This window comes from Orcinus orca, chromosome 16 (genome assembly GCF_937001465.1).
Source record: "Orcinus orca chromosome 16, mOrcOrc1.1, whole genome shotgun sequence".
Classification (NCBI taxonomy): Eukaryota; Metazoa; Chordata; class Mammalia; order Artiodactyla; family Delphinidae; genus Orcinus; species Orcinus orca.
In genome coordinates, this window is record NC_064574.1 from 26,842,504 (window position 1) to 26,868,583 (window position 26,080).

Below are 26,080 nucleotides of genomic sequence, written 5' to 3' on the forward strand. Positions count from 1 at the left end.
TTCAGTATTTCTTGTCTGGTTGTTTCTTCATGATCAGATTCAGGTTAAGCATTTTGGAGGGGAGGACTTGACATGGGGAGAACATAACATAGGTAATGCTATGTTCTCTCATTGTATCCCTTCAGGAAGTAAGCACATCATGTCAGGTGGTTCTCCTTCGGGGTCTGCTGCATTTGATCACTTGATTGGGGGGTGTCTACCGGTCTCTCCATGGTGCAGGTACATGTGCCTTTTATCATTAATAAGTAATTTGTAGGGATAATTTTTTTTTTTTTTTTTTATGCTTTGAGATGCTTGAACAGCATCTGTTCTGGTCACACTAAGATCCTGTTATTCCGAATCACAACCTCTGGTTCCCATGGCCAGGTCCCTGCTCACGGAGCGCGCTCATTTCATATGGGAGTCCGCCTGGAGGGAGTTGCTGCTTAAGAAACTCCACAGAGCAAATGCCCTGCTAATTTTGCCATTTACAAAGGCACCCACTGTTTGCAGAGCCTGGAGGGGACATGAAGGCAGTACCGCCCCCTTAAGCAGACTAGAGCAGCCCTTCTCTGTCATGGTCTCCCACCAGCTTGGGGCTGGAAGAAGAGACACATCACTGGGAGAATTAGTGGTCAAGAAACTGGGTTATGCCATTCCTTGTTGGGACCCATGCTGTGGCCACTTTAAGGAGATGCGCAAAGACACAGAGAGCAACCTACACAAGGTTACTCAAGGAGTGGCAGCTCCTGCAGGAATTAAGGAGCCGGGAGATTTCTGCAGGCTTCAGCACACATGAAAACTCACCTAATTCGCCGTGCTACTAAACAGCCAGGCTTCTCCAGGGCTCCCAACTGCTTCCTGTGTATCGAGTGAGGCTGGGGCTGTTTTATCTCAGGGATGGTAAATGAGTTCACATTTCATGCCTAGAGAAAATCACTGCTCTGCCCTCCTGGCGTACTAGCTCTTTCTCTTATTAGTCAGAGAAGAGGTGGCTTATCTGGGTTCAATTCCACCTCTGAACATCAGCTGGATCTGGCTTTATATTTCAAGCCCAGATGTCCACCACCGCTGTGAAATAGTGACTCAGGCCAGGAGAAGTCAGAGGTCTCTAGAAATGTGGTGGGAAGAGATGGGAAATCCTGGGCCTGAATTATCTCATTTTCAGAGTGAGGAAGGACAGTTCCCATGTTGGAAACACCCATATTTCCCTGTATGAACTGAAGATTCGTGGCCACTAATTAATTCTAAAAATCATTATTGGTGTGTGGCCGTTCAGACAATGAAGTTTCCAAACTGTCCCCCACCACAAAGGATGAGAAAGAAAGATCTCATAGAGAAAAGTGGGAAGAGTGATTTGGTTTGAAAACACATTTGATTTTAGGGATAAAAGGTGCTAATGAGTAACATGCTTAGAGCCTCTTTTAAAAACAAAGTGTGACTTTTATATTGACAGTAAAATCTTTAGCGTGTGCAGAAGGAAGTCGGTGTGCTGTTAATCTGATGTGTTGTCATCTTTTTATTTTTCTAATGGGTGAATACTGAGCCCTGAACCTGCGGTGTTGTATTTCCAACTCGTACCTGTAGAGGGAGCCTTGTTTACCTCGGATTGTTCACAATGCAAAGCTTTCAGTGGAAGAAAGAAAAAGGCTTTTTACAGAAAAAAAGTTGGAGGGTTAAAGGCAGTCTGTTTCAAAATTGCAAACAATCGCGGTGGCTGTCTCGTTTTCTCTTCTTTGCTGGTTTCACTGTGAATGAATTGTAGCGTAAAGTCAGTAGAAATTGCCCCTCCTCTTTGGATGCGACCAGAGGAACCAGGTGGTGGGATCGTTATTGGTTTGTTTTGTTTTGTTTTGTTTTTTGGCCATTTCCTCACAGAATTCCACGAGGGCAGCTCTCCATCCCCGTTAAAGCACAAGATTTTCTGAAGGCTGATCTGTTGGAGGGTGTGGATTTGGGGAGGGGAGAATCCGCCCTGACCAATCTTCTCTGTCGGGGGCTAATTCTGCTGTCGGGGTACGAGCGTGTTATGTTTCAGGCTGAGTCTGAGGCTGCTCAGAGGTCCAGGGTCCCCCACCACCGCGACGCCCGGTGCCGTCTTCTCCTGCACCCCAGGTGGATGAGGTCTGACTGCGCGGAGCACTGCGTCTCTGATCCGCGTGGGTCCTTCCCCTACTGCGATTCTGTGTCTGTGGACAGTGCGCGCCCGGGTCTGGGATGGAGCAGCATTTCTTGATGTTATCCTATGACTTTACAGCTGTATCTTGTGCGTCTTAAGGAGCCCGAACTGTGTGGTCTAGAGGAGCACAATGTCCGGCGGGAGGTGGGGCGGGGAGAGAGCCGGGAGCAGGCCGGCGGCGGGCGCTGGAGATGGTTGAAATGTTTGGGTCTGACAGGTGAGCGCAGCCGGACTCTTCGGCGCCCGCCAGTGGGAAGAAGGGGAGCAGGGGAGGGTGTAAACTAAGTGGTGGGAAAGAGACAAAGGAAGAGTGAAGAGGCGAGATGGTGCGGAATAGAGGAGGGGGAGGGGAGGGGGCAGCGAATGGGCAGCAAGCCGAGGAGCCCGAGCTTGAACTTGGTCGAGAAAAGGGGGGGCCCAGAATGGGGGGGCGGCACAGAGCCGACCACGTGCCTGTCTTTCCCAGAGCTGGGTCTCGCTCTGACCGCCGGGGGGCCCAGCCCTCTGGCCCAGCAGCCCCGCCCAGCGAGGACCCAAGTCCCCGGGGAACCAGAAGACGCGCAGGGGTCGAGGGCTATCCGAAGGCCCCAGCGTGCCGGGAGTTCCTAATAGTGCCCGAGTCACTTTCTTTGGGCCAAGTGTCTCCTCTTCTGGTCTGAACGCGGAGAGCCGACCGGGCGCCCCCCAACCCCCACCCCGGACTCGAAGACTGAGTCCTCCGCGAGCAAGGGGCGGGCACAGACCCCACCGCCTTCTTTCCCGGGCTCAGACCCCGGCAAGAATCTTCCTCCAAGCGCTTCCCCCTTAAGAGAGCTCTCCCCACAGAGAGCGCGGCGGCGCGTCCAGCGCGCCCTCATCCCTCCCCCCGTACCTGGCCCAGCACCCGCTCCTTCCTCCTCCTCTCCCCACCCCCCGCCTCTCCCTCCTTTCTCCTCTCTCTGGGTGCCTCCTTTTCCTCTCTCCCCCTCCCCCAGTGCCCACTCCTCCCTCCTGCCCGCCCCTCCACCTCCTCCTCCTGCTGCCCCTCCTACTCTCCCAGCGTGCGCCCTCCCAGTGCTCCCCTCCCCCCGGCTCCCGCCCCGTGCCGGGTCCCGCCCCCCTCCCCCGCCTCCCCTTGCCCGGTGCCCCCCTCCCCCTTCCTCCCTCCCGGCCGCGGCGCCGCCGCCGCTGCCGCCGCCGCCGCCGCCGCTCGCCTGGGCCCTCCCCCTGGCCACCCCCGCCCCCGGGCCGGGCAGTGACGCGCCGCGGCGGTGCCAGTCCCTCTCCCCGGGCGGCCGCGGCGGCAGCAGCAGCAGCAACTGGAGCTGTAGGGCTGTCACCGCCGCCCGCCGTGCTCACTCGCCGAGCCCGACCGTCTGTCTCCGCCTCGCCTCCCGCCCAGGTACGGAGTCCGGCCCGGATCCCCGCGATCGGGCCGTTTCCGGGCCCCCGGCCGCCGCCCCCCTTCTCTTGCTGCTGCCGCCGGCCGTTGAGCTGCGGTTAGGGGGGCGGGAAGCTGGGGGGGTTCCGGGGAGGGGGACGCGGGGGAGCTTCCTGCACCGGGGCTGAGGAGGGGGGCGCGCGGAAGCGGCTGCGCCCTAGGCGGAGTGGGCTGGGGCGGGGGGCGGGTGAGTGTGACCGAATGGGGTGGGGGCCGTGAAGCCTGCACTCTGGGGGCCGCGGGGTGCTCGAGAGGTGTGCCCGGCCCCGAGTGCCGGGGGCCGTCGGGCGCACCCCACTCCCGGGCCGTGCGCGCCGCCGGTCCTGGGGGGCGGTGATTGTGTGCGCCGCGCCGCGGTATTGTGCTGCGGCCACACCGTTTGCCGCGGGCTCGGCACCGCGTCCCGGTGAGGAAGGCGTTCGCAGGCGGCGGGGTGGGGGTCAGGCTCGGGTTGCCGCCACCGCGGCCGTAGCGAGAAGGGAAGTGGACTGTTTGGAGATGTGAGGACGGGAAGCGTAGAGTGGCAGGGAGGGGCTCCCTGTCTCGGCGCGGGGAGTTGAGACGAGGTTTGCAGAGTTGAGCCCACTTCGGCAGGCCCCCGCCCCTCCCCGGAGCGGACCTGATGCCCCTGGCAAGTGTTCGGTCGGAGCGGAAGCTGGAGGCGTCGGCGGCCCCTGTCGCAGGGGCATTCCTTACTGACGGGGGCACATGGGGCGGGGGCAGCTGGCCAGAGTGAGGGCGCGTGCCCGGGTTAAGTTGGATTTACACCTCTGTCCGCCGCTCTCCGCTTCTCCAAGGCTGGACACTTTTTCCGGCGGCGGGGTGGGGGAGTGCCATTCGCGTTCTTATTCCAGCAGCTCAGGTTCAGAAGTGACCCCCCTCCCCACCCCCCAATCCCACCTGGAGCTGCGTTTGCCCGAGTCCGGTCGTCCCTAGCGGGCCGCGCTTCCTGGGGGAAGTTCTCACTAAGCCTCGCTAATTAGCATTATTCCTGGAGAAAGGTTAAGGTTAGAGCGTCCTTTTCCTTATCGGGAGGCCCACCCCCCTCCTCCCCATTCCCTTCTTCCTCCCTCCTTCCCAAGAGCACAAAAGCACAAAAAGAAAGTGTGAAGAGGCACTGATCAATGGAGAAGCCACAAACCTATTAATTCAAATGGAACCTTTTTCCCCTCTAAAACATTGATTTTTCTTTCTGTCTGCTCTGAGGGGAGATTAATAACCTCCTGATTTCACCTGAAATGGTGTTTGGACTCTGTGATTTCCTCCTCTTTCTGAGAAGGATTGTGGCTTGAAATAGATCCTCCCTTGAGATAAAGCCCTACTTATCCCAGAATCAGCTGGAAACCCCAGCCTGGGCCCCTGTCCTACGAGGTGGGGGGCATGGGGAGAGGGCTGTGGGGCTCTCACAGCTCCTCAGGAGAGAGTCCTGACCAGGGGCCCTTTCTTGCCTTGCCCCCTGCTTCTGGATTTCAGGTCATTCTGGGAGAAAGACCCATTTAGGGCCCAGGCCCCAGTGGTAGTTTAGCCCCCGGGTAGTAAATTACTCCTATATTGGAAAACCATTAGGGCCTCAGTGTGTCCGTGAATGAATAATACCAAGCTTAATTTAACCCCATCTCAAGGTGGGCTTGTCCTGGAGAGTCAGGGTTTGAGACAGCACCTCCTCCCACACCCTTGCACCATGGCTGGGTGCCAAGACCCCATTCAGCACCTTCCTGAGGAACAGCGGGAACAGAGCACCCAGGGCCTTCCTCCCAGCTGGAAAGGCCGATTTGGGGAAGCTTTTGTGGCTTCAGTCACCCTGGGGCCATGTGGAGCTGAACTGCCCCTGAGTTGCTCAAGAACTTTTTTGACTTGTCTGGGCCCTTTTCTTGGAAGGAAACTCCTGCAGGGGATTAGTGCAGAGTGATTTCTCTCCAGCCCTCTTTTTGGCTGGAAGAACCCTGTCTACTGAAGCTCATCTCTCCAGCCTCCCTTTTAAAGAGACCCCTGTTCAAGGCAGGGCCTGGGGTATCAGTGAGGCCCTAGTGGTGAGGAGTGCTGGGAAGACAGCCAGTTGCCTTTGCTTGGGAAACAAAAGCCCATTTTACACTCAATACACTAGTAGGAAGGTGTTGAAAATGCTCACCCCAGCATCCAGGCACCCATGACAGCAAAGACAACAGAGCGTCCCTGTGTAGATGCGAACATGTTTCTGACAGACGCTGTGTGCATGTGTGTGTGTGTGTGTGTGTGTGCATGTGTGTGTGGGGGGGCTACCTAGAATGTGCTAGGTGATCAGCTGTATCAGCCCTCCCCACTTCCCATTTCCCAGATGAGCCTGTATGCTCGTACGACTAGGAAGCAGAGGAGGTACACTGGCAGGGAGGAGTGGAATTGTGCGGGAGTGTCCCCGGGAGGCTGGCCTCCTCCCCTGGTGGCCAGGTGGGCTTGGGAAGGACCATGAGCAGCAGCCTTGGGGCCCCGCAGCTCCCAGGAGCTGTGGCTCCGACCACCCTACGATTTCATTTGTGCTGTTCCTTCCCAACAGGGATTTGAACCCTTGTTGCCTTGGATCCTGGAGGGTTTTCATCTTCCATTAATAAGCCATCTGATGAACTGAAGTGGTTAAGTTGGGGTCAAATGCGGTTCAGTACCTCCTTGGCATGCTCAGAAGGCTGTGTGTGTAATGCTCGCTGACATGGAGACAAGGGGGGGAATTGCCTCGCACTGAAGAATTTCCAGGGCCTGGAAGGGGCCTGCAGGTGTTCCTGAAGGAGGTGCTCACTTTCTCCGTCTTGGTGCCCGCCTGCTTGGGTTAGGGCCGGTGCCAGGGTAACTGCCTTGAGCCTGGTGGTCTTTCTGGCAGGAGCTTCAGCTTCTCATCAAAAAGACCCCAAGGGCTGGACAGAGAGGGGCTCTGTTTCCTGCCTGGCCCATGCCTGCCTTCCGCCCCTCCTCTGGAACACACACCCAAGAAGGCTCCTGGTCAGGGCTTACGGCTCACAACTGCACGAAATTCACAGCAAATCCTCCTCCTTTTCTCTCTCAAAGCAAGTGGTAGAGATAGAGTTACAGCTCTGAGGAAAGGCCTGGAAAATGTTGTGGAGGCAAAGCCCAGGATCCCTGTCCTGGAGGATGCAAATGGCTCAACTTCAGAAGCACCAGGAACCCAGTTCCCGAGAAAGTGACCCCAGTTGTAAAATAATCAGGTTACTGATAGCACCTGCCCCTGGTTACGTGCCATGGATACAGGCGCGTTTCCACCATTTCCCCTCTGGTCTCCCATTTTCTCCTCCTCCTGGGCTGAGCCGTGCTTGGTACTATTGCTTGCAGAGGAGGAAGGGCCTCCGAACCTGGGTGGAGAGAAACTGAACCTGCCCGTGAATTTTGGACCACAGATAAGAGCAGGGAGGGTTTGGTCGGCTCCTCTCCTTCTGCCCAGAGTCAGGGCTGCCAGATTGGGGTGTGTCCCAGGGGCTGTCTGGGTGCTGTCTGCCTGCCCCCTCTCCCTGCCCCAACTCTTGTGTTCCCTTTTCAGAAGAACATTTGACCTGATCGCCCTGTGACCCGCAAGTGGCTCAGGTCCTTTGGTGCCTAATAAATGATGGACTTTTGTCAACAGGTGGGCAAGGCTGCAGGCTTCAGGGTGTCCGAAGGTAAGGTGAGAGGAGCTGGGGGTACTGGCTGGCCAGTCACGTGGGGTCTAGGGAGAGGGGACCTGGAAGTAATGGATTGTACACAGTCTTATTTTCTAATGTAAGTTTCATTGAAGTTTGTTTAAAGAAAGAGAAATTAGTAGGCTGAGTTCCCTTGAGATTCCAGAGGGAAAAACAAGCAGTGCCCGACTTATGACCTCTGGGCCTGGCCCTTCATAGCCTGCGCTGGCATCTCCCGCAGGTCCCTCAGGCCCGGCTGTGCCCCCCTCTGCTCATCGTTGATGGGCTCTGAACTGTGTACTGGTAATTGCCTGTGTAATTGGGCTGCTCCTGGAGCCTGGGCTCAGTGTGAGCCGGTGAGGTTACAGTCTGCCCTCTGCAGCTGGGAGCTCTGCTGTAGCAGGTGGGTGGCAGAGGGGGCTTGGGAAACCTTCTGTCCCAGGTCAGCCCTGGAAGTGAGGGTGTGGGAGCTAATTTTGATTGGAACTTAAGAGTTTGGCAGGTTTTTAAAGTTAGGTTTAATAAGTTTGATTTCTCACTTAACAAATTGCTGTATCAGTGGTGTCAGAAGCTTAGCTAGAACCATCACCCACAGAACAGGGATTCGTGTGGCAGAACCCTGGGGGTTGTAGGAACACTCGCTGGGGAGAGCTGGATGGTCGGTAGATAACTGGAGAGGGGGTTCCCCAGCCCCCTTCTCTCTCTGCGCTTACAAGTGGGTCAGAATTTTTCTCTGTTCTTCCCTAAATAACAGGGCCCTGGAGGAAAGGAGCCCTGCCACAGTCTTGGTGCCCCTAACGTAACACCAGCACATAGTAGATGCTCAGTAAGTGCGCGTCGACTCATTGACGAGAGTGAACTGGGTGTGGGTATGGGTGTAAATACAGCTTCGTCTCCCACGGAGTTTCCTTTGGGTCTCGTCCTGAGACACTTTGTTGTTAAGGAATCTGATTCTTCCGACTGAAGGGAGGAAGTGTGGTGAGGGCGCCCCTCGGTGTGGTGGACTGTCATGTGGGCTCTGGGCACAGACAGCCTGGGTTCAGATCCCAGCTCTGCCACTAGCTACGGTGCCCTTGGGCAGCTGAGGCAGGTCTCCAAGGGGCGGGCGCCAGATCTGGAGATAGGCCTTACACGGGTGCCTGCTTTCTCTGCGGGGCTGTTGCGAGGAAATCTCATAACACCCCTGCCGCAGAGCCCTTCATGTGTGGGTGCTCTTCATTATCGGGCGATTGCAACTGGGTGCTCTTCATTATCGGGCGATTGCAACTCAATGTAAAATTTAGCCCACCTCTGCCCCGTTGGACCTGTCAGGGCAGGGAGAAGTGGAGGGGGGCCATTTTGGTGGATAGTTAAGTGATCTGAGCCAGAGAAACCTGAGGCTCTGCATGGGGGCGCCTGGCAGCTGCAGGGGGGGATGCGGCACGGCAGCCAGCGTCCAGGTTTCATATGGTCTCCATTCAGGAGCTGTGCTCAGTGGGTCCACGTCCCTGATTGTCAAACTGTTGCCGCGTCCTCATTAAACACGGGTATCATGCCAGGCAATTCAGCCAATTTGACTGGTCTCGCTGGCCTTGTCCAGAGAGCATAGAGCCTGGTCCCCGCTCTTGGGAGGACTTCAGGTTTTCTTGGGGAAAGAGAGGTCAGAGAGCCACGGTGCCGCCTGCTGCAGCTGAGTTCTGTGCCTGCCTAAGTGCCAGGGCTGATGGTACCGGCGGGCAGAGGGTGTAAGGAAAGGAACGATGGAGACTGAGCTGAAGTTGATGGAGCCAGGGGGACGGACGTGCGTTTGGAGTTTGGGTTGTGGGGCACCGAGGCAGTGCGGGCGTTCCAGGTGAGGGGCAGGAAGGAGGGTGCTTCTGGGCCTTCAGGACCGCCCACCTGTGGCTCTGCCACTTGTTAGCTCGTGACCTTGGGCAGCTGCCTTCACCCCTTGGAGCCTCAGCCTCCTCATCTGTAGAATGGGGCTGATAGCTGCACCTACCCAGCGGGCCTGTGGCGCACTTGGCACCTGATAAACATGGGCTTCTGTTGTTTCTGGTTTTTTTTTTTTTTTGGTTTTTTGCGGTACGCGGGCCTCTCACCGCTGTGGCCTCTCCTGTTGCGGAGCACAGGCTCCGGACGCTCCGGCCCAGCGGCCATGGCTCACGGGCCCAGCTGCTCCGCGGCATGTGGGATCTTCCCGGACCGGGGCACGAACCCGTGTCCCCTGCATCGGCAGGCGGACTCTCAACCACTGCGCCACCAGGGAAGCCCTGTCGTTACTGTTTTAAACGCTGCCAGGTGGGGCTAGAATGTGGGAGCCTTCAGCGCTGCAGCCAGCAGCTCGGACTTTTTCTTGCTCCTCAGTGAGAACCTGTGTGTTTAGCGGAACACTCCTTCTCTGAGCTGAAGATGGTTGCCCAAGATGACGTGCCCCGCATGGCTCCCCCGCATGGCTCCGCTGCCCACCGCTCACCCATTCCCCGGCCACTGTGGCCTCCGGGCTGCTTGCTGGAAGCCACCAGCACGTGCTGGTGTGTGGTGCACTCCCCACGTGGACCACCCCCTCTCCAGCAACCTCCCTCACTTCTGCAGGCCTCTGCTCTGATTGTCCCCTGACCAGTGAGGCTCCTCTTGGCCACCCTGGCAAACACAGTCCTGCAGGTCCCTCTCCCTCTTCTTCTACTTTATTCTGCTTTATTTTGTAGCCCTCGTCGCCCCTGATATTATGAGTTTTTCTGCTGATTGTCCATCGCCCCCACTGGGCAGTGAGCACTGGGCAGGCCAGGAGTTGTCCACAGCTGAATTTTCCAGCACCTAGAAAGGTGTTGGGCACATAGTAGGTGTTCAGTAAATACTTGTTGAGTAAACGGACGGAGCATTTTGAATAGATGTTACTCACAGACATGAACAGAATACTTGGTCCTTTAAACCATGAGTGTTTCGACAATACCCAAGAGCCAGGAGAGGGCCTTCCTGCTTCAGCAGGGACTTCAGGTCATACCCTGAGCACAGTGACCCCTGGGCAGCCAGGAAGGAGCCAGGGCCCCAAGCGAGGATGGCCCAGTTCCTGGCTCCCAGAACCTGTATGGCCCTACCCCTCCAAGGGTCCTTCTCCCCACCTGCCCGCCACCCCTCACTCTGGGTCCTGTCCTGTTAGCGTAGGGAGAGTCGTGTTGCCCTTTGTGCAGAGAGAACCTTTTGAACGTGTGTCTCTCCCTCCTCCCTCCGGGTGTGAGAACACAGTCTGAGTGAGTGTGTGAGTGAGCGTCCTTGTGTATGAGGAGCAGGGCGGCCTGTGGGAGGGAAGCAGAGTGCGTGCGTGTGTGGGGAGAGGGCACGAGAGCACATGTGGTCCCCGTCCCCTGAGGCTCTGGGCGTGCTGCGTGGGGACCCCTGAGCTGGGCGGAGCTGGCGTTCGGGCCGGGCTTGAGTCCTCCTGATTCAGCCGCAGAGGGTGCACACTCGTGCTGCACAGAAGCTATAAATTCCAGGAAACTCCCTGCCAGCCGGGCTGGTGGGGGAGGGAGTGGGGATAATCCAGGCTGGTTCCCCAGCACTTGGAGAGCAGATGTGTCTGCCTCGGACAGCAGCAGAAGAAAGTTCAAACCGAAGTGTGTTTGCTCGCTGTAAAAGAGACCTCTGTGAGGGGCCCCTGGAGGGAGGCCTTTGGGGGGTAGTGCTCTGCCAGAGGTCCTTACTGGGGGCCCACAGAGGCCACTGTATCTTGCTGGGGAAGGGGAAGGGGCAAAGCCAGAGCTCCAGGGTGTGGGAGCCGCTGGGTCATCTTTCTTGCGTTTTACAGCCAGCTCCCAAACACAGTTGCTTGCTGCCCCTGAAAGAGGCTGGGCCAGGAGGAGGTGGGGTCCCTTCCCACTGGAGGGCTGGGTTGAAGGGGCCCCGCCCCGGGGGTTCCCGGATGACTGGCCAAGGGCTCACTGAAGCCAGCGAGGGGAGAGGAGGCAGGCGTGGTCCTCTCCAGCAGGCCCTCCGGCTGTTTGGAAGGCCCTGGCGGCCCCCCAGGCCCTTGAGCCGAACCCCCTTTGCGGTCTGATCCGAACCCTCGCCTGCCCCACCCCCTTCCTTCTCTATACTTCTGGGGCTGGCCTTTTCAGCTCTGGAAGCCGCCCAAGAGCATATCTTTGAAGCACAGCAAAGGTTAGGAAGGAGGAAGACAGAAATGTCCTCTGGGCTGGGGGAGTGGGAGAAAGGAATTCCATGCATGCTCCACGGGAGTCGGGAAGCAGGCGTGGTGGGCGCGATCAGCCTGGCCTCGGTGGTGCCCGGCGTGTCCCGCTGCCCACTTCTGCTCGCCTGGCCCTGCGTGGAGCGAGCCCCCGTCGCCGGGCTGTGGGCAGGGAGTGGGGAGCAGTGGCCCTTGTTTACAGCAGTTGCTTCAGCCTTGGCTCACGGGGGTAAGAGCCAGGCCCTGCGATCCGCCCCTACAGGATGCGAAACCTCGTAATTGTCTTCAATTACAGACAGCGCCGGCCCTCAGCCCCGGCTTCCGACAGGAACCAGAGCCCGAGCCACTTCCATGGGAGGGTAGGGGGAGCAACCCAGCCCCCACTGCAAGGTTTGGGGGCGCCCTACGGCCTTTGGGGGCACCTCCAAACGCCCACGGGCCTTGGGGTTCTCCCAGAATGCTGCCGAGGGGCTGCAGAGAGCCCGTCCCTGTTGAACGCCCACCTTCTTTGTCCCTGATCAGGATGAAACTTCTGTGAGCAGTGAAGATTTTGATATGAACGACTCCACATGGATGTCAGCTGATCCACACCTGGCCTCCAGCCTGAGTCCCAGCCAGGAGGAGAGGATGCGGAGCCCGCAGAACCTCCACAGCCAAGAGGACGGTGAGTGTCCCTTTGTGGCTGGTGGGGGAGGGGCTGTGTCCCCGCCTGCAGGGTCCTAGGAATCCCTGGGGAGGGGGGAGGGGGCGCAGGGGTAGAATCTGGGCTGGAGCCTCTGGGGGCGGCTGGGCCCAGGCTGACAGCTGCCCCCAGTGTTCTCAGCGTCTCCACAGGCCCCACTGCCCCAGCCCCTAGTTCCGGGGAGAACAGTTGTTCCTCCCAAAGGTGAAGGGCTCAGAGCACTTCGGGGATAGGCAGCCTGATGGTGTCCTCCCTGTTTGCTCCGATGCTCACGGGCTGGTGGGATATGGATTTTGAAGTTATCACGGTTCAGGTCTGGGAAGGTTAACAGTGTGCCTGACCCGGAACAGTCCAGCTGCCCAGTAACGAAAACAAGAGCTGGGCTTCTGTGGCCTGGATGTGAGGCTACAGGACCAGGGTCCCTTCCCTTCCCCTGGTCAGCGAGCAGGCAGTGCGCTTGTCCACGTGTGTGCCCAGGCCCTTGGGATGAGAGGTGGTCTGGTGAGGAGCTGTCACCCGCCAGGGCCTGCCAGCCAGCCTTCTCTTGCCTCTCTTGGAACACAGGCTCCTTTCTTGGGGTAGGAGCGCTGGGGTCAGAGTCAGACCCCAGAGGTCCACTCTGGTGCTCCCACGCTGAGCCCCAGGGCTGGGCTCTGGGACTCCGGTGCCTGCCTCAGTTAGATGCATTTGTGGGCGTGGGGTGGCACCTGTAGTCACAGCGTCCCGGGCGGGCCGGGCTCTTCTCTCCCAGAGGAGGTGCTTGGGGGTGGGGGATGAGCTGGAGAGAACTGGGGTGTAGAGCTGCAATTAGGAGGGGTCGAAGGTCGGGGCCTGGAATGTGGGCGGGAGGTGCAGGGTTAAAAAGGGGTGTAATGTTAACTCTGTGAAACGGGTTAGCCTTAAAGAGTAAATAAGGGGTAGGAGCCTTGCAGTTTGGGTCAAAGTTCGTCTCCATGGCGGAACCCGCGTGCCTGCCTCCCCACAGCCCTCCCAGGCCTGAATCCGGCTTTGTCTGGGAGGAGACCCAGCCCGGAGGCCGCTGGGGGTGGCTGCGCCTGGGGCTGGGGAGCCCAGGGTGTGGTTCTGTGAGGAGTGGGGTTCGAGGCTGCTGGGAAAGAAAAGGCTTTTGTCCCTTGACGCTACATGAGGTCAGCAGGACCCCCTTGTGCTGCGAGCCTCCCAGACCGATTCTGCCTTCCAGCTCCAGCGTTCCCGCGAGTGGGGAGCGGGGCAGGGGCAGCGCATGCTGTCGGGGGGCTCTGGGGCCCGGACGTGCCCAGCAGCTGACCTCCCACCTCATCTGAGCTGATTGAGGGCCACAGCCAAAGGCCACACCGAGGGCCACACCAGCAAAGCTCAACCCAAGGCTGTCGGTTACACCTTCCCAGGAAGGATCCAGAGCATTTATTTTTAAAAACCCCAGAGTAGTAGGACTGAATGGGGGCCCTAGTCCCCCAACTCATTCTCAGAAAACTCGTGTTATTGTTGCTTACAACCACCCTTTGGCGGGGGGGCGCGGTGGGGGGTGTCTCAGCTCTGTCAGAGACACTTTCCAGGGAGATGTGGTGATTTGGGGGGGCCTCCAGGATCAGGTAGCAGAAGGGAGTGTTTCTGTGGGGTTTACAGGGCTTCCTCAGCCATGGAGGCTAATGGGGTCAGTGTGTCCCGCAGCCCGTCCTGCAGGAGCCAGGTGGCGGCGCCAACCCGGGTATGTGTCGTCACACGTGTCCCCCACCCCTCCGGCCGCCCAGGTCCCTCCTGACTGGGTGCTGGGGCCGGGGCAGGCTGGCCCGCTGACAGGACGAGGGTGTTTATGAGGGCAGGCAGCCAGAGCTGGAGACAGGGAGGATGGTGTTGACCACGATACCATCGATTTAATTATTTCATCAGAGGCTGTGTCTGGAGGCTGTGGGTTGACGTGCTGGCCAGAGGCCGACCCAGACCCAGTGCAGGGGGTCGCAGGCTTTGAGAGACCGGCTGGCTTGGTCTCTGCTGCCCTTCTGGTCCTAGATCTGGTGGTGACTCCCGTGTCTGTCCAGACCAGTGGGCTCCCAAAGCTGGGCGCAGACCCGGCCTGGAGTCCTTGGCCAGCCCTCCAGCCCTCCCTCTGCAGGTGCCTGCAGTGTAGACGTGAGCTGAGATCCCGCTCCCCTCAGTGAATCGGTGGGAGACCGTTGGGGGCTTCAGGGTGTTCTCATGTCCCCTGTTGTTAAAGAAGGACTGGGCAGGGACAGGCCAGGCAGGGGCTCTGTGTGCGTCCAGGCACAGCCCTCCATGGTCTCCACTCCCTGCTCCTGTGCCTTCATCCAGAAGCTTCCCCAACGCCACCGACCCCCAGGACGGCTTGGCGCTCGGTCTCTGGCCCTCGGTCCTGCCTCGGGGGTCCTCAGTCTGAGGCCCCCACTGTGAGCTCCGCAAGGGGCAGACCACGTGGATCTCGCCCTCTGCTCTGTCCCCGGTGACTCTGCCCGCCTGGCACGTCATAGGGGCCTGCTGAATGTTTGTTGCCCGAATGAATAAAGGAGCGAACATTTATTGAGGCCTACCCCCGAGTGCACCCTCCAGAGGGGATCGAGGTCTGCCCCCGCCAAGTCGGCTTCTTTGTTCCCGAGGATACCCCCCAGTCTGAGCAACTGGGTCTTTTCCTTTAGCCAGAAAGTGTGGGGACTCCCAAGGCCATGCCGGGGAGCAGCATCCCACCCCTGCTGCTCAGGGATACAGCCAGAGCATTTCAAGAAACCAGGCAGTTTGCACAGATTCACACCTGTTGGTGGATGTGAATCGGGGGCCCTCCTCTTCCTCCAACACCTCCTCCTCCCTCCCCCTTTTTCAAATTTTAGCAAAGGCAGATAAGGGCTGGGCCTTGGCAGGGCAGGTCCCGTGGCTGAGACCAGGAATGAACCAGGCCAGTTCTCACTCCTGGGAGCTTGTCTGAGGTTCAGCAGCTGTGGGAGTGTGCTCGCCACGAACACAAACGCGGCGGCTGTGCTTCTGTCCCCGAGGCTGCCACTGCCTGCGATACCTCGCTTCAGGTCTCTTTCACGGCCCCGTTCCTGGCTTCTTGAAATCACGGCATCGGCTGCTTTGGCCGGGGAGCCCCGTGGTGCTTCTTCACTGGCGGCTGGAGCTGCTGCGGGTGAGCACAGGGCTCTTGTCCCGTCTCAGGGGAGGGAACTGTTGATCAGTGAGAGAACTTGGGTGATCTGGCCAGAGTCGGGAGGGGTTGCCAAGGCTGCTGCCCTCCTCTGTCCTCTTTGGCTGGCGTCGAGGTTGTGTGTGAGGTTCCCCGGAAGATGGATATGGGAGCCTGGGAACCAGAGGAGGCTGTCCCCCCAAACTCAGAGCACTACCTTCTCTGAGTCGTGATCCAGGGCTGAGTGATCCAGGCTGTTCCCACCACTGCCTGCAGTCCACGTACAGCCAGGTCCCCTCCAGACCCTCCACTAAGCCCCAGCTGAGGCTTTGGGCTTTCTTTTGAGTCCGCACAGAGCCCTGGTCTCATCACAGGTGCCTGGAAAAACACCCAGGAGCTGCATTTAGGGGGTGGAGAGGAGGACAGTTGGAAGAAGCCAACTGTGGAGACTCCGTCCAGAGACACGGTGGTCTGGCATTGACTTAGGACCAAACGGCACATCCCTCTGTAGTTATGCCCCGTCTGTGGGATTATCTGTTCGATGACCGTCTCTTCCCCAGTGACCGACTGAGCACCCTGAGAGCCAGTTCCCTGGTGCCCAGCATAGCACCTGGCACAGAGCAAGTGAGGGGGAGTGTCTGTTAAATGAGTAAGCGAAAGAGGGCCCAGGCCGGGCAGGTGAGCCAGCAGGCTGCTGGATGTCAGATGCATGGCCAGGCCAGGGCCCTCTCCTTCCATTTCCCCTTGATGTGCTTCACCAGGCCTCTTGCTCTGCCTCTTCCTGAGCGGAAAATGTGAGGCCTGGCCTCCAGAAGGGATGCGGGGGGTGGGGAGTGGACATTACTCACCTTCCGGGCAGACAGGAAGTCACCGCCAGGGCAGAACCGGGGGTCCTGCTTCTGTCTTCCTGCAGGGCCATTGGGGTTTGCTGGGCAGGAGCTGTGGGGCATCTGGGGGGCCTCTTGTTTGTGCCTCTCAGATGGGAGGCTCCTCCAGCCTTGGGCCTCTGGGACCCACTGGACCTCGGAGCTTCCCTCCCTCCAGGGACATGGTGCCGGCGCTTTCTGCCTGCAGACTGGACGTCTGGGGTCTCTCCTCCAGTGGCCATCACCACGTCTTGAGGCTGGACCAAGGCGCTGAGGGTCCTGGCTTAAGCCTTTGGTTCTTTCAGGGCTCTCCACCAGTCTTGTCACATGAATATCAAGCCCTGTGGCCTGGGAGGCTGTTAACCCCTCACCCCTTCAAGGAACCTGCAGGAGAGGGACAGGCACACAGAACGTGGGACCCCCGCCAGGTTGTAAGCTTTCTGAGGGCAGGAGATGTGTCTTCGAAGAAACGTATCTTATTTTTTACCTTATTTCACAAGTATTACATTCATTGTAGAAAACAGAAAAAAAACAGGAGCAAAAAAAAAAAAAATGACAAAGTTACCAATGTTACCAGTGCTGTTTTTCTTAGTCTTTTCTGTGTATATAATCGAAGTCGTTTCCTTTAAAAAAAAAAAAAAAAAAAGGTGGGGGGGAGGGATCGTGTAGTGTTGGACCCACGTTTTTTCCCACATGGTGTCTCGTCTCTCCCCATCGCTGATACGGCATTTTTAAAGGTTGTCTGGTCACCCCAGTGACTGGAGGTCCCATTCCTGAGCCCACTGTTTGCTCAGTTCTGCGCTGGTGGCAGGTTGGCTGCGACCCTGTGAGCTCAGAGCTGTGACTAGGCCTGACGTGCAGAGGGAGAGGGAGAGGTAACGTGCCCGGACTCCAAGTGGCCACAAGGGTGTCTCTGACTCCAGAGCCTATGTTTGGGCCACTCATGGGGAAGGACATCCCAGCCCCCACTTTTCTGTTGTCACAAACAGTGCGGCACGGAGCAGCCTCGGGGCCGAGTGTCCTCTTCTGGGCTTTATCCCCAGTCCTCAGCTCAGAGCAGGTGCCCAGCAAATGGCTCTGGAGAAGCTGGTGGCAGAGACGGGGGACCAGCGGAAGCCTCTCGGAGGAGGCTGCGTTGTGATGTCGAAGGCAGGTGTTCGACAGCCTGGGAAGCTTGGGCAGAACGTCAGGAGGAGGCTGGGAAGGGAGGGAGATGCTGCATGCCAGGGTTGGGGATTTCCTGGGTCACATGTCTCCAGAAGCTCCTTGTGGCCCCAAGCTTCAGCCAGGAGAGAGGGCCCAGGCCAGGCGAGAGGCTGGCACGCAGGGGATCCGGGAGGAAGGAGAGAGGTGAAGCCGCCTCTGTGGGCCCAGGGTCTCTCCCGGACACGGCCCCCTGCCGGCAGCCCCTGGCACCTTGCCGTGGCTCTCCCGAGCAGGTCCTGGCCTGCCCTGGTCCTGCAGTGGGGTCTTAAGCAAGTTGTTCACCTCTGATCCCTGGCTGCTGTCTGGAGCGTGGCCTGCGTGACTGCAGCCATTAATCCTGGTGTGTCTCAGGAGCCCTTTGTGAGGAGACCAAGGCTTCCTGCCTCCTGACTCTTGCTGCCCTTGGGTGTGGCGCTCCACTACCCAGACACGCAAACTGGGCAGCAGCAGGGGCGGTCACCTGGGGAGCAGGTGTGTGACTTGCTTGCCCAGGGCTCGGTATTTACAGCAGTGCCGCCTCCCCTGTCCTCACCCACCTGGGCCGGTCTCCACGGAGGGTGGGTCTGCAGGGGGAGTGTGCCCTAACCCCAGCCACGGTGAGCCAGCCCAGGCTAGATTCTGCCTCTGCGGCCTGTCTGCTGTGTGGCCTGGGGCCAGTCCCTCCCCGTCACTGGATGGCGGGGTGAGGACTGGACAGTGTGTGGACAGGGAAGGCTGGTGACCGGAGAGGGGATCGTTTCCTCTCAGGTGGCCAGGCAGCTGCAGGAGCCTCTGCTGAAGAGCCGGAGGCTGGGGTCCGTGGCCGACTGGCACTCACAGGCTGAGGGGGCTGCAGGTGGGTCAGGAGTCCGCCTCACTTTACCCCATCCACCCGACCCTTCACTGCCCCATGCGGTCCAGTCCTGTCTCCTCATCCATCCAGGTCTTTCTTGATCCCTTCTGCCCACTGTGCCCTGTGGGGTTCTGACCACGGCTTTCTTTACAAGCTCGCGGCTTGGGCACCCACAGCTTGCTCTAGCATCTCCTGAGTTCCTGTCCCACTCACCACCCACGTGTGCCAGGGCCTGTTGGGGGACCTTACATCTCCCAGGATCCTGCTCTCTAATCTGCAAACCCCAGACCCGTCCAGGCTCCCTCACTGATGGGCAGCCCCACGGGCAGCTGCAAGTTAGCTCTTCTGTCCAAGGAGAAGGCGCCCGGGCAGCAGCTTAGCTCCTGTGTGCTGGCCACTGTGCTGGGCACTGAGGATGCCACGGGAGTGTTCCTGGCCGGGGATGGAAGCTGCTTGTGCAAGGGGAGAGCCGAGAGGCTGTACTGCGAGCGGGGTTGGGGCCAGGCCAGGCAGGCTCGGAGACGATCGCCCGCATTACCCGAGCCGCGGCCACTTCTCGTGTTCTGTGCGCATGGTACCCACCCTCCCACGGGCCCACCCCTGCGGTTGGAGCAGCTGTCTCCCCAGCCGGGGCCCCAAGGCTTCACAGCCTGCTGCAGCCTGCTCACTGTGGACCCAGCCCTCGTCGTTGGGCATCCTCCTTGGTCACTGTCACATGTGGGGGGGACTGTGGCCCCTTCACAGTGGCCTCCCTGGGATGGCTTCCTGCAGTGGGCTTTTAAACTGAGCCTCCTCTCCCCCACGCCTGGTCTGGTCCTGACTCCACCTTTCTCAGGTGAGACTGGAAGCTGTGTCTGGGCCTTATTTTCTGGCTACAGGTCACATACTTCCTCCTTCTAGAGCAGGAGCTATTTGCTCCTATTCAAGGCTCCGAACATCCACACCAGATGGAGAGAGGCAGTGGCGGCGGCGGCCTCCTGCCCCCGCCCCCCAACCCCAGAACTAGGGCCCAAGCCCTTCCGGGGATTGGCCGTGGGCCACCCTGCCAGGCCCGGGTCACAGGAAAGTGTCCATCATCAGCTGGGCTGCAGGCGGCACAGACAATGCTGGGCTGTCCTGGCCTCCTGCCGCTGCGGGGTAAGGGAGGCTGGGAGACAGCACCGAGAGATCCCTTTATCCCCGGAGCAGGCCAGGCCTGCACAGCCCTGGCCTTGTGCAGGCTGCCAGGGTCTTAGGCCCTCACAGGCCCCCAGACGCCTGGTGGGGGCATAGGGCAGGACATGCTCCAGGGCCCTAGAGGTAAAGTTCACCTGCTGAGAAAGGGAGAGGGAGATCCCCCCCGACACCTGGAAGATTCGCCTAGGCCTGCTGAGCCATCGGGGTGTCAGAGCCCTGCTCCCCCCTGCCCCCCTCCCCAGCCCAGGACACGTGGAAACCCAGCTGCCTCTTGCCCCTCTGTGGAGGCAGGCCTGCTGTGCTGGAGAGGAGGCCGGGGAGGGGTGTGTCGGAGAGGCTTCGCCACCGGAGCCTGTCCACAGGCCACGTTCCCAGGAACCAGGAAGTGACCGGGGCCACGCTGGCTTGATCACTCTGACCTAAGGGCTGGGATGCACCGAACCCAGACGGGCTTCCTAGCCGTCTGGCAGAAGGCCTGCCAGGCCCTCAGAAGCCACACGCACAAGCACACAGGCTCTGGGGCTAGGGCCCGGCCCCATGAATCATTCACACATGGTTGCCCGAAGCGGCTCTTTTCGCTCATTTGTTTTGGGGTTGGGTTGAGGGGGTGCGGGGGACATCTCAGCTAGAGAGTTGCACACTGAATTAGCATTGAGGGCTCACTGCCTGTGTTTGGCCTTGAGGGTGGGGCCAGGGAGACTGTCGGGCCTGGGAAGACAAAGACCCAGGCAGTCCATATTGGGAGTGTCTTCCCCCGGGGCACATTGGGCCAGGATATGTTGGGGAGGGCCGGCAGAAAGTGGGACAGTGGCAGGGGTGGGGGCTGTCCCATAGTACAGATGGGCAAATCGAGGCCAAGAGAGGAAAGAGCATGAGGGGTGGGTGCTTCGGGGAATCAGGCAGCACTGGGGCTCATCGGTGCTCTTCCATTCACACTGTGTGACAGCCGATGACCTCCCTCTGGGATCCTCTGGTTCCTTCCTGACGTCTCTTCCGGGGGGTGGTTGTGCAAATCAGGCACGATGAGTCTGCCTGGCGCCTGCCACATACTTGGTGTCCACCCCCACCGAAGGCGGCGCCTGCCCCCAGTGCCCCGCCACCACCCCTGCTCAGGCCACCTGCCCCAAGACCCCAACTCTCATCTGCAACTTGGACACCTCTCTAGGGGCTGAGACCCCAGGGTCCCTGCACTGAGCAAAATGATTTCAGTTTTAGAGGGAAATCACAAAAATCTGGGTCTGTGCTAACATGGGAGGCACAGACCGCTATGGAAAAGGGCTCGTGCAGATTGAGGTGCACCGTGTAAAATACACACTGAGTTTCAAAGGCTTTGTATGAAAAAAGGATGTAAGGTATCTCACATTTAACACGGAATTAATTATTAGTTGAAATGATCATATTTTGGATATATTGGGTTAAATAAAGTAGTTTATTAAAATTCATTCCACTTGTTTTTTGTTTTTTACGTTTTTTAATGTGGCTGCTAGAAAACTGACAATTCTGTAGGTGGCTCGCGTTACGTTTCTGTTGGACAGCGCCGCTCTGGACTCTGAGGGCCTCAGGTGTTGATGCCACCTTCAGGAATGAGTCATAAAAGTGCAGGAAGGTGGATGCTGTGCAGTAGACGTGCTGGGGGTGTTGGGGGCAGGAGTGGAGCTGGGATGGGGAGCAGGGGCCGGGCCAGGCCTTGGGAGCCACAGGGATGGAGCGGGGTAGCGCTCAGGAGGGGCAGCTAGGCGGGCAGCGGGGTCCAAAGGCAGACTGTGGGGCAGATGCCCGGCGTGGCCCCACCGCCCAGGATGGTGGGGTCCCAGGGACACCGCCTCACCCAACTCCTCGGTGTCCCCCGTTTGACCCCAGGGCCCTCTTCCGGGAGGAAGAGCCGGGTAAGCCTGCCAGGAGCCGGGTGCTCCTGGGAACTAGGCATCATGTCAACACAGCCTGGCCACTGGCCTTTGTCAGAGCGGAGGCCAGCCCTGGCGAGGCGCGCACCCCAAATTCAGAGCAGAGTCAGGGCCCCCGGACTGCAGCCCGGAGCCACGTGGCAGGGGGGAGGCGGGGCTGGCTCTTCCACATCCTGGGGGCCGTCGGGCCGCGGTGGGGCTGCGGCTCCAGCTCTCCCCTCCCCGCCGCCTCCGGGCCGTGTCCTGTGTGTGTGAATTATCGACGCCCCCTCCTCTCCCCTGCCTGGAAGCCCGCCAGGAGGGGGCGCTTCCTGCGGCAGCCCAGCCGCACCTCTGGCCACAGCGGGCAGCTGCAGTGGGCACTCTGGGTTGGTGGGGCCCGGCCTGTGGTCCCAGGGCCGGTGGACCTTCGCGCTCTTGCCCAGCCCTCCTCGGGAGCCTGTGAGGGTCGCCCCTGGGAGAGGGCGCCACCGGCTGTGGCCCCAGAGCCTGGTGTGGCGATTGGCGGCTCGCACAGAGCCGGGCTTGTGCGGACTGCGGGGTGCTGGCGCCCACATAAGAGCATTGTTTGCCGAGGTAAAAGGGGTTTTTGTCTCCTTCTGGAGACTGGACAGAAGGAGGAACAATTTCCCCCATTCATCACTAATTCCCCCATTTGAATAGCAGCGCATTGCCCCACGTTACATAGATGGGCACGCAGTCCTCCCCTGCCCATAGGCATTCCGGGCACAGGTGGTGGGCCCTGCGTCCTGCCCAGACCGGGGAGCTGCCCTTCGCCGGAGCCAGGGAGGCCTGGTTTTGTGGAAATGCTCGGGAGGGGTGCATTCCCGCCGCTTCCCTGTGGCCCCGCACTGCACTTGTCCCTGTCACTGCAGTCACAGGCTGGGGGCCGTCCTGTCCTGCTGGCATTGTTCGGGGCTCCGGCTGGCCGGCCGTGGGTGGGGTGCCCACCCTGGAGGGGCCTCCTGGCACGGCTGCACAGATAAGGACCAGGTGGAGACAAGAGGGTCACTTCCAGCTCCGTGTGCCGTGCCTGGAGGCCTGCACCCCCGGCAGGCCCAACTCCTGCACTCCGTGTACTGGGCCCTTGGTGCCCATGGGGCCAGATGGGTTCTTTCACAGGGTCATAAAGTGTCAGAGCCCAAGAGGGCGTCAGCGGCAACTCCCTAGACTGCAGATAAGAGGAGCCAGGGAGGCAGGCTGTGCCCAAGGTCGGGAGACGGCGAGGCCGCGCACCTGCTCCCCCGGCCCTGCTCCTCGGGCACGGGTTTGCGTGCGTGACTCCCTTAAATCACATTTCTTTGGAGAGGGTCGGGAGGAGGAAAGAACTAGGAATGGATCAGAGCCCAGCGTGCCCCAGCCTGGGATGTCGATGTTTCTCCCTCTTTCTTCTTTCCCCACACGGTGACAGGCAGGTCTCTGGGCCAGGGCTGTGCCGGGCGCTGGGGGAGGGCGGGCCCTGCAGCCAGCCCCTCCTGGGGTTGGGGTGGCCCACAGTGAGGAGAGGGCCAGCGGAGGCTGCATTCCCTCGGGCGCTCCCGGGGGCAGGACCGTGGATTACTCAGAGACCAAACCAGGCACACGTGATGCAACCTGCCTCCGGCCAGCTTTAGCGGTTAAGGAAATCATTGGCTCCTGTAACCAGAAAGTCTAGGGCCTCCTTTGGCTTTGGGCACGGACGGATTTAGGGGGGATTTGTCTGTGCCAGCTTGTCAGCCCTGCCTTCCGGGTGAGGGCCTCCCTGCTGAGTGGGCTCAGCAGCCCCTGTGGTGAGGGGAGGGTGCTTCTCCCCAGTTGTTCCTGCAAAAGCCCCTGGACTGACTTTCATGGGTCGAGCTTGGTCACATGCCCACCAGGGATCGCTGTGATGGGCTGTGCTGACTGGCCGGGCCTGGGACACATGCTCACCCTGGAAGACTCGGGGTGCCCTCACCAGAGGAAGGGGTGTGGTTTCTGGAGAGGCAGGAACGATCCGGGGCAGCTTACCGGGGCGCTGGGCACAGACCATAGACATAATATGTGAGAAGGTGATAAACACTCTGAAAAAAACGGGTAAAGGGGTCAGTGTGTCAGAGTGGGGGCAGGGAGGTCTTACTGGGAAGGTGACCTTTCAGCAAAGCCCTGGAGGGAAGGGAACTCACAGTGTCCCGAGAAGAGGGAACAAGGGCAGAGGCCAGGGCACACAGCCAGAGCGGGTGACAGCGGGGGTGGGGGGCTGCCAGCAGGGCCCAGTGGGCCTGGGGAGAGTTTGGCTTCAACTTGGGGGTTTGAACTCAGTCCGTGGACTGGGGCCGGGTCATCACCACTGCCTCGGGGGCCTCTGGACAGATGCAGCCGCTGCCTCGGGGCCTCTGGACAGATGCAGCTGCTTTTCTTCTCCTCAGCAGCCCTCTGCCCTGCTTTGGTCAGGGGGCTTCAGCCCTTGCCCCAGGGCTTTCTCAGCATTTTCCTTGGAGGCTTCTCCCAGAAAGCCTGCCCTGCCTCCCACCTGCCTAGCAGCCACCCTAGCTCCACCCTCCCTGGGGTGAGACCCGCAGCGGGTGGTCCAGAACTGGGGCCTCGATGGCCGCTGCAGTCAGAGGGGGCTTCCCAGAGGAGGAAGGGGTTGCAGGGGGAGGTGGGGGGACAGGAGGGGCGAGAAACTCCAAGGCTCTCTCCAGAGCCCAGCGTCCTCTAGAACCTTATGTTTGGTTTTTTGCTCCCTAGAGCATGAGCTCCAGGACAGTGACCACCCCCATCTTTTCACCTCAGTGTCCCCAGTGCCCCACACAGGCCTGACACCCAGTAAGTGTTCGAGAAAGGAAGGGACGAGGGCAGGAACAGCATCTTCCCGGCCCTGTCCCTCTCCCACCTCCCTTTACCGTGCCCACCTCAGATTTGGCACCGAGCTGGGCTCCATGGGGCCCCCGGAAGCCCACAGTCCAGCCTGGAAAAGCCACGCTCGGGAAGCACGTGCGTTACGAAGTGAGAAGGCCTGGGCGGGGGCAGGGAATCGGGGTGCTTTGTGCCGGGTGCTGTCTACTGACATGGCACCCACTTTGAAAGGAGGCGAAGGGGTGTCTTCAAGGATACACAGCCCCGCTGCATTCTGCCTAAAGCCCATGGCCTCCCTCGTCGGCTGGAAGTGGACCCCAGGTTGCAGGCAGCCCATGAGCAGGTTAAGGGCGGCGTGTTGGGGGCGGGGGGAGGCACTTGTGACTCACCTATGCCCCAGAGGAGGGCTCTGTGTGTGTCACTGGGTCTCCCTGACCCCAGATGCAGAGTGGAGGCGCGAGAGGCTTGGCCCGTGGATACATGCGGCGGCAGCAAATGGAGCTTGTAAACTGGAGCCCGCTGGCCTACTCAAGGACTTTTGCTTTGCTTTGTTTTGGGGGAATTTTTTGTGGTGAAAAATTTTGTAAAACATAAAATTTGCCATTTAACCATTTTTAAGTGTACAGCGCGGCAGCGGTACATTGACGATGTTGTGCAACCAGCACACGTTATTTCCAAAACAGAGTTTTCAGTACTCTAAACAGAAACTCTGTAACCATTAAGCAATAACTCCCCATTCCGCCCTCCCCCAGTCCCTGGTGTCGCCTCGTATACTTTGAGTCCCTCTGCACGTGACTGTTCTAGATGCTGCATGCAAGTGTCCTCACTCAGTATCCGTCCTGTTGCTTCTGACTTACTTCACTTAGCGTAGCGTTTCTACAGTTCATCCATGTTACAGCATGTATCAGAGTTTCATTACTTTTTATGGCTGAATAGTATTTCATTGCATAGATAGACCACGTTTTGTTTGTCCGTTTGTCCAGTAAGGTTTTTCAGAATGTGAACAATGTAAGTCAGTCACCAGTATTTAAAAATCTGGACATTTACATAATGGTGCATATTTCCAGTTTCTTCTAAAAACTTGGAATGCACAGCTACAGGAGGTCAGGGCTCCTGGCCTCTTGGGTCTCATCTGCCCAGCCACTTCCCCTATCAGACTGAGGCGGCATCTGCCTACTCGGAGGGGCCGTGCCACCATTGGAGCCAGTGCCTGAGGTGCACAGCCCTGGGGTGAGGGTGTTGGCAGCTCAAGAGTCTGGGCCAGCACCCTGGGCTCCTGAGCTGGAGGGCCCTGGGAACACACACACGCACCCGCGCACACACTCACACCCACGCGCGTGTGTCCTCACAGCACCCGAGCCTCCTTCATGCTCATGCCTGGAGATGCACAGGGCAAGAGGGTCCATCCTCCCTGGAGGGAATCTGGCCGGGAGGCAGGCAGTCAGGGTGCCACCTCTGGGCCCGTTCCTGGTGTGATGCTGCAGGAGGCCGTCGGCCTGACGCCCGTGCTGAGCGTAGTGACAGTTGGCGCTCTCTGTGCTTGGTGTGGTGCCCATTGACCCTCCTAGTAACCCCTCCTTCCAGAGGAGGAAGACAAGGCCCTCTGAGGTCAAGCAAGTGGCCTTTTGGGGGTGGTGCCAGGATGTGAAGTCACACGTGCAAGGTGAGCTGAGAATGGGCACCGGCCAGAGCTCAGAGGAGCTCAGACAGTTGGCCAGGATGGGTGTCAATCCTTGCCCTTCAGCTCCTTGACCCTGGCAGAGACTTCTGAATCCCGGGTTCTGGGGCTTCTCTGGCAACGGGCCCAGCCCTGGTGGGGAGGTCGGCAGCTCTCAGGACTGACCCTGAGCCGCTGAAGGAGGCATGAAGTATCCCTCGGAAGGATGGGTACCAGGCTGGGCTCGGAGCTCTGAGTACCTCCTTCCTAGGGACAGCGGAGGAAGGAGGCCTGCTCTGAGAAGGTAGCGTTGAGCCAGGTCTTGAAGGTGGACTGACATTTACTGAGCTGGAAGCAACATGGCAGGCAGGCAGCAGAGCCCAAGCAGAGGCCTGGAGGTGTGAGGCTTCAGAAGTGGCCCAGGATAGT

General features: G+C 59.4%; 1 protein-coding gene across 5 annotated transcripts in view; it reads left to right on the top strand.

Moving 5' to 3' along the window:
- Positions 1-26,080, top strand: part of NOL4L (nucleolar protein 4 like) — a 130,265-nt gene that overhangs the window by 89,077 nt on the left and 15,108 nt on the right. For 3 of the 5 annotated variants that reach the window (XR_004484792.2, XM_004272711.3, XM_033433469.2), the window contains exon 5: positions 11,904-12,045. Coding sequence is in view for 4 of the 5 variants with exons in the window: in XM_004272711.3 (XP_004272759.1) it covers positions 11,904-12,045 (142 nt within the window). In the remaining variant the exon portion in view is untranslated. Of the gene's footprint in view, positions 1-3,318; positions 3,540-10,546; positions 11,354-11,903; positions 12,046-26,080 lie in introns of those variants that run through there. The other 2 variants (XM_012534180.3, XM_033433470.2) reach the window with 2 other exon arrangements.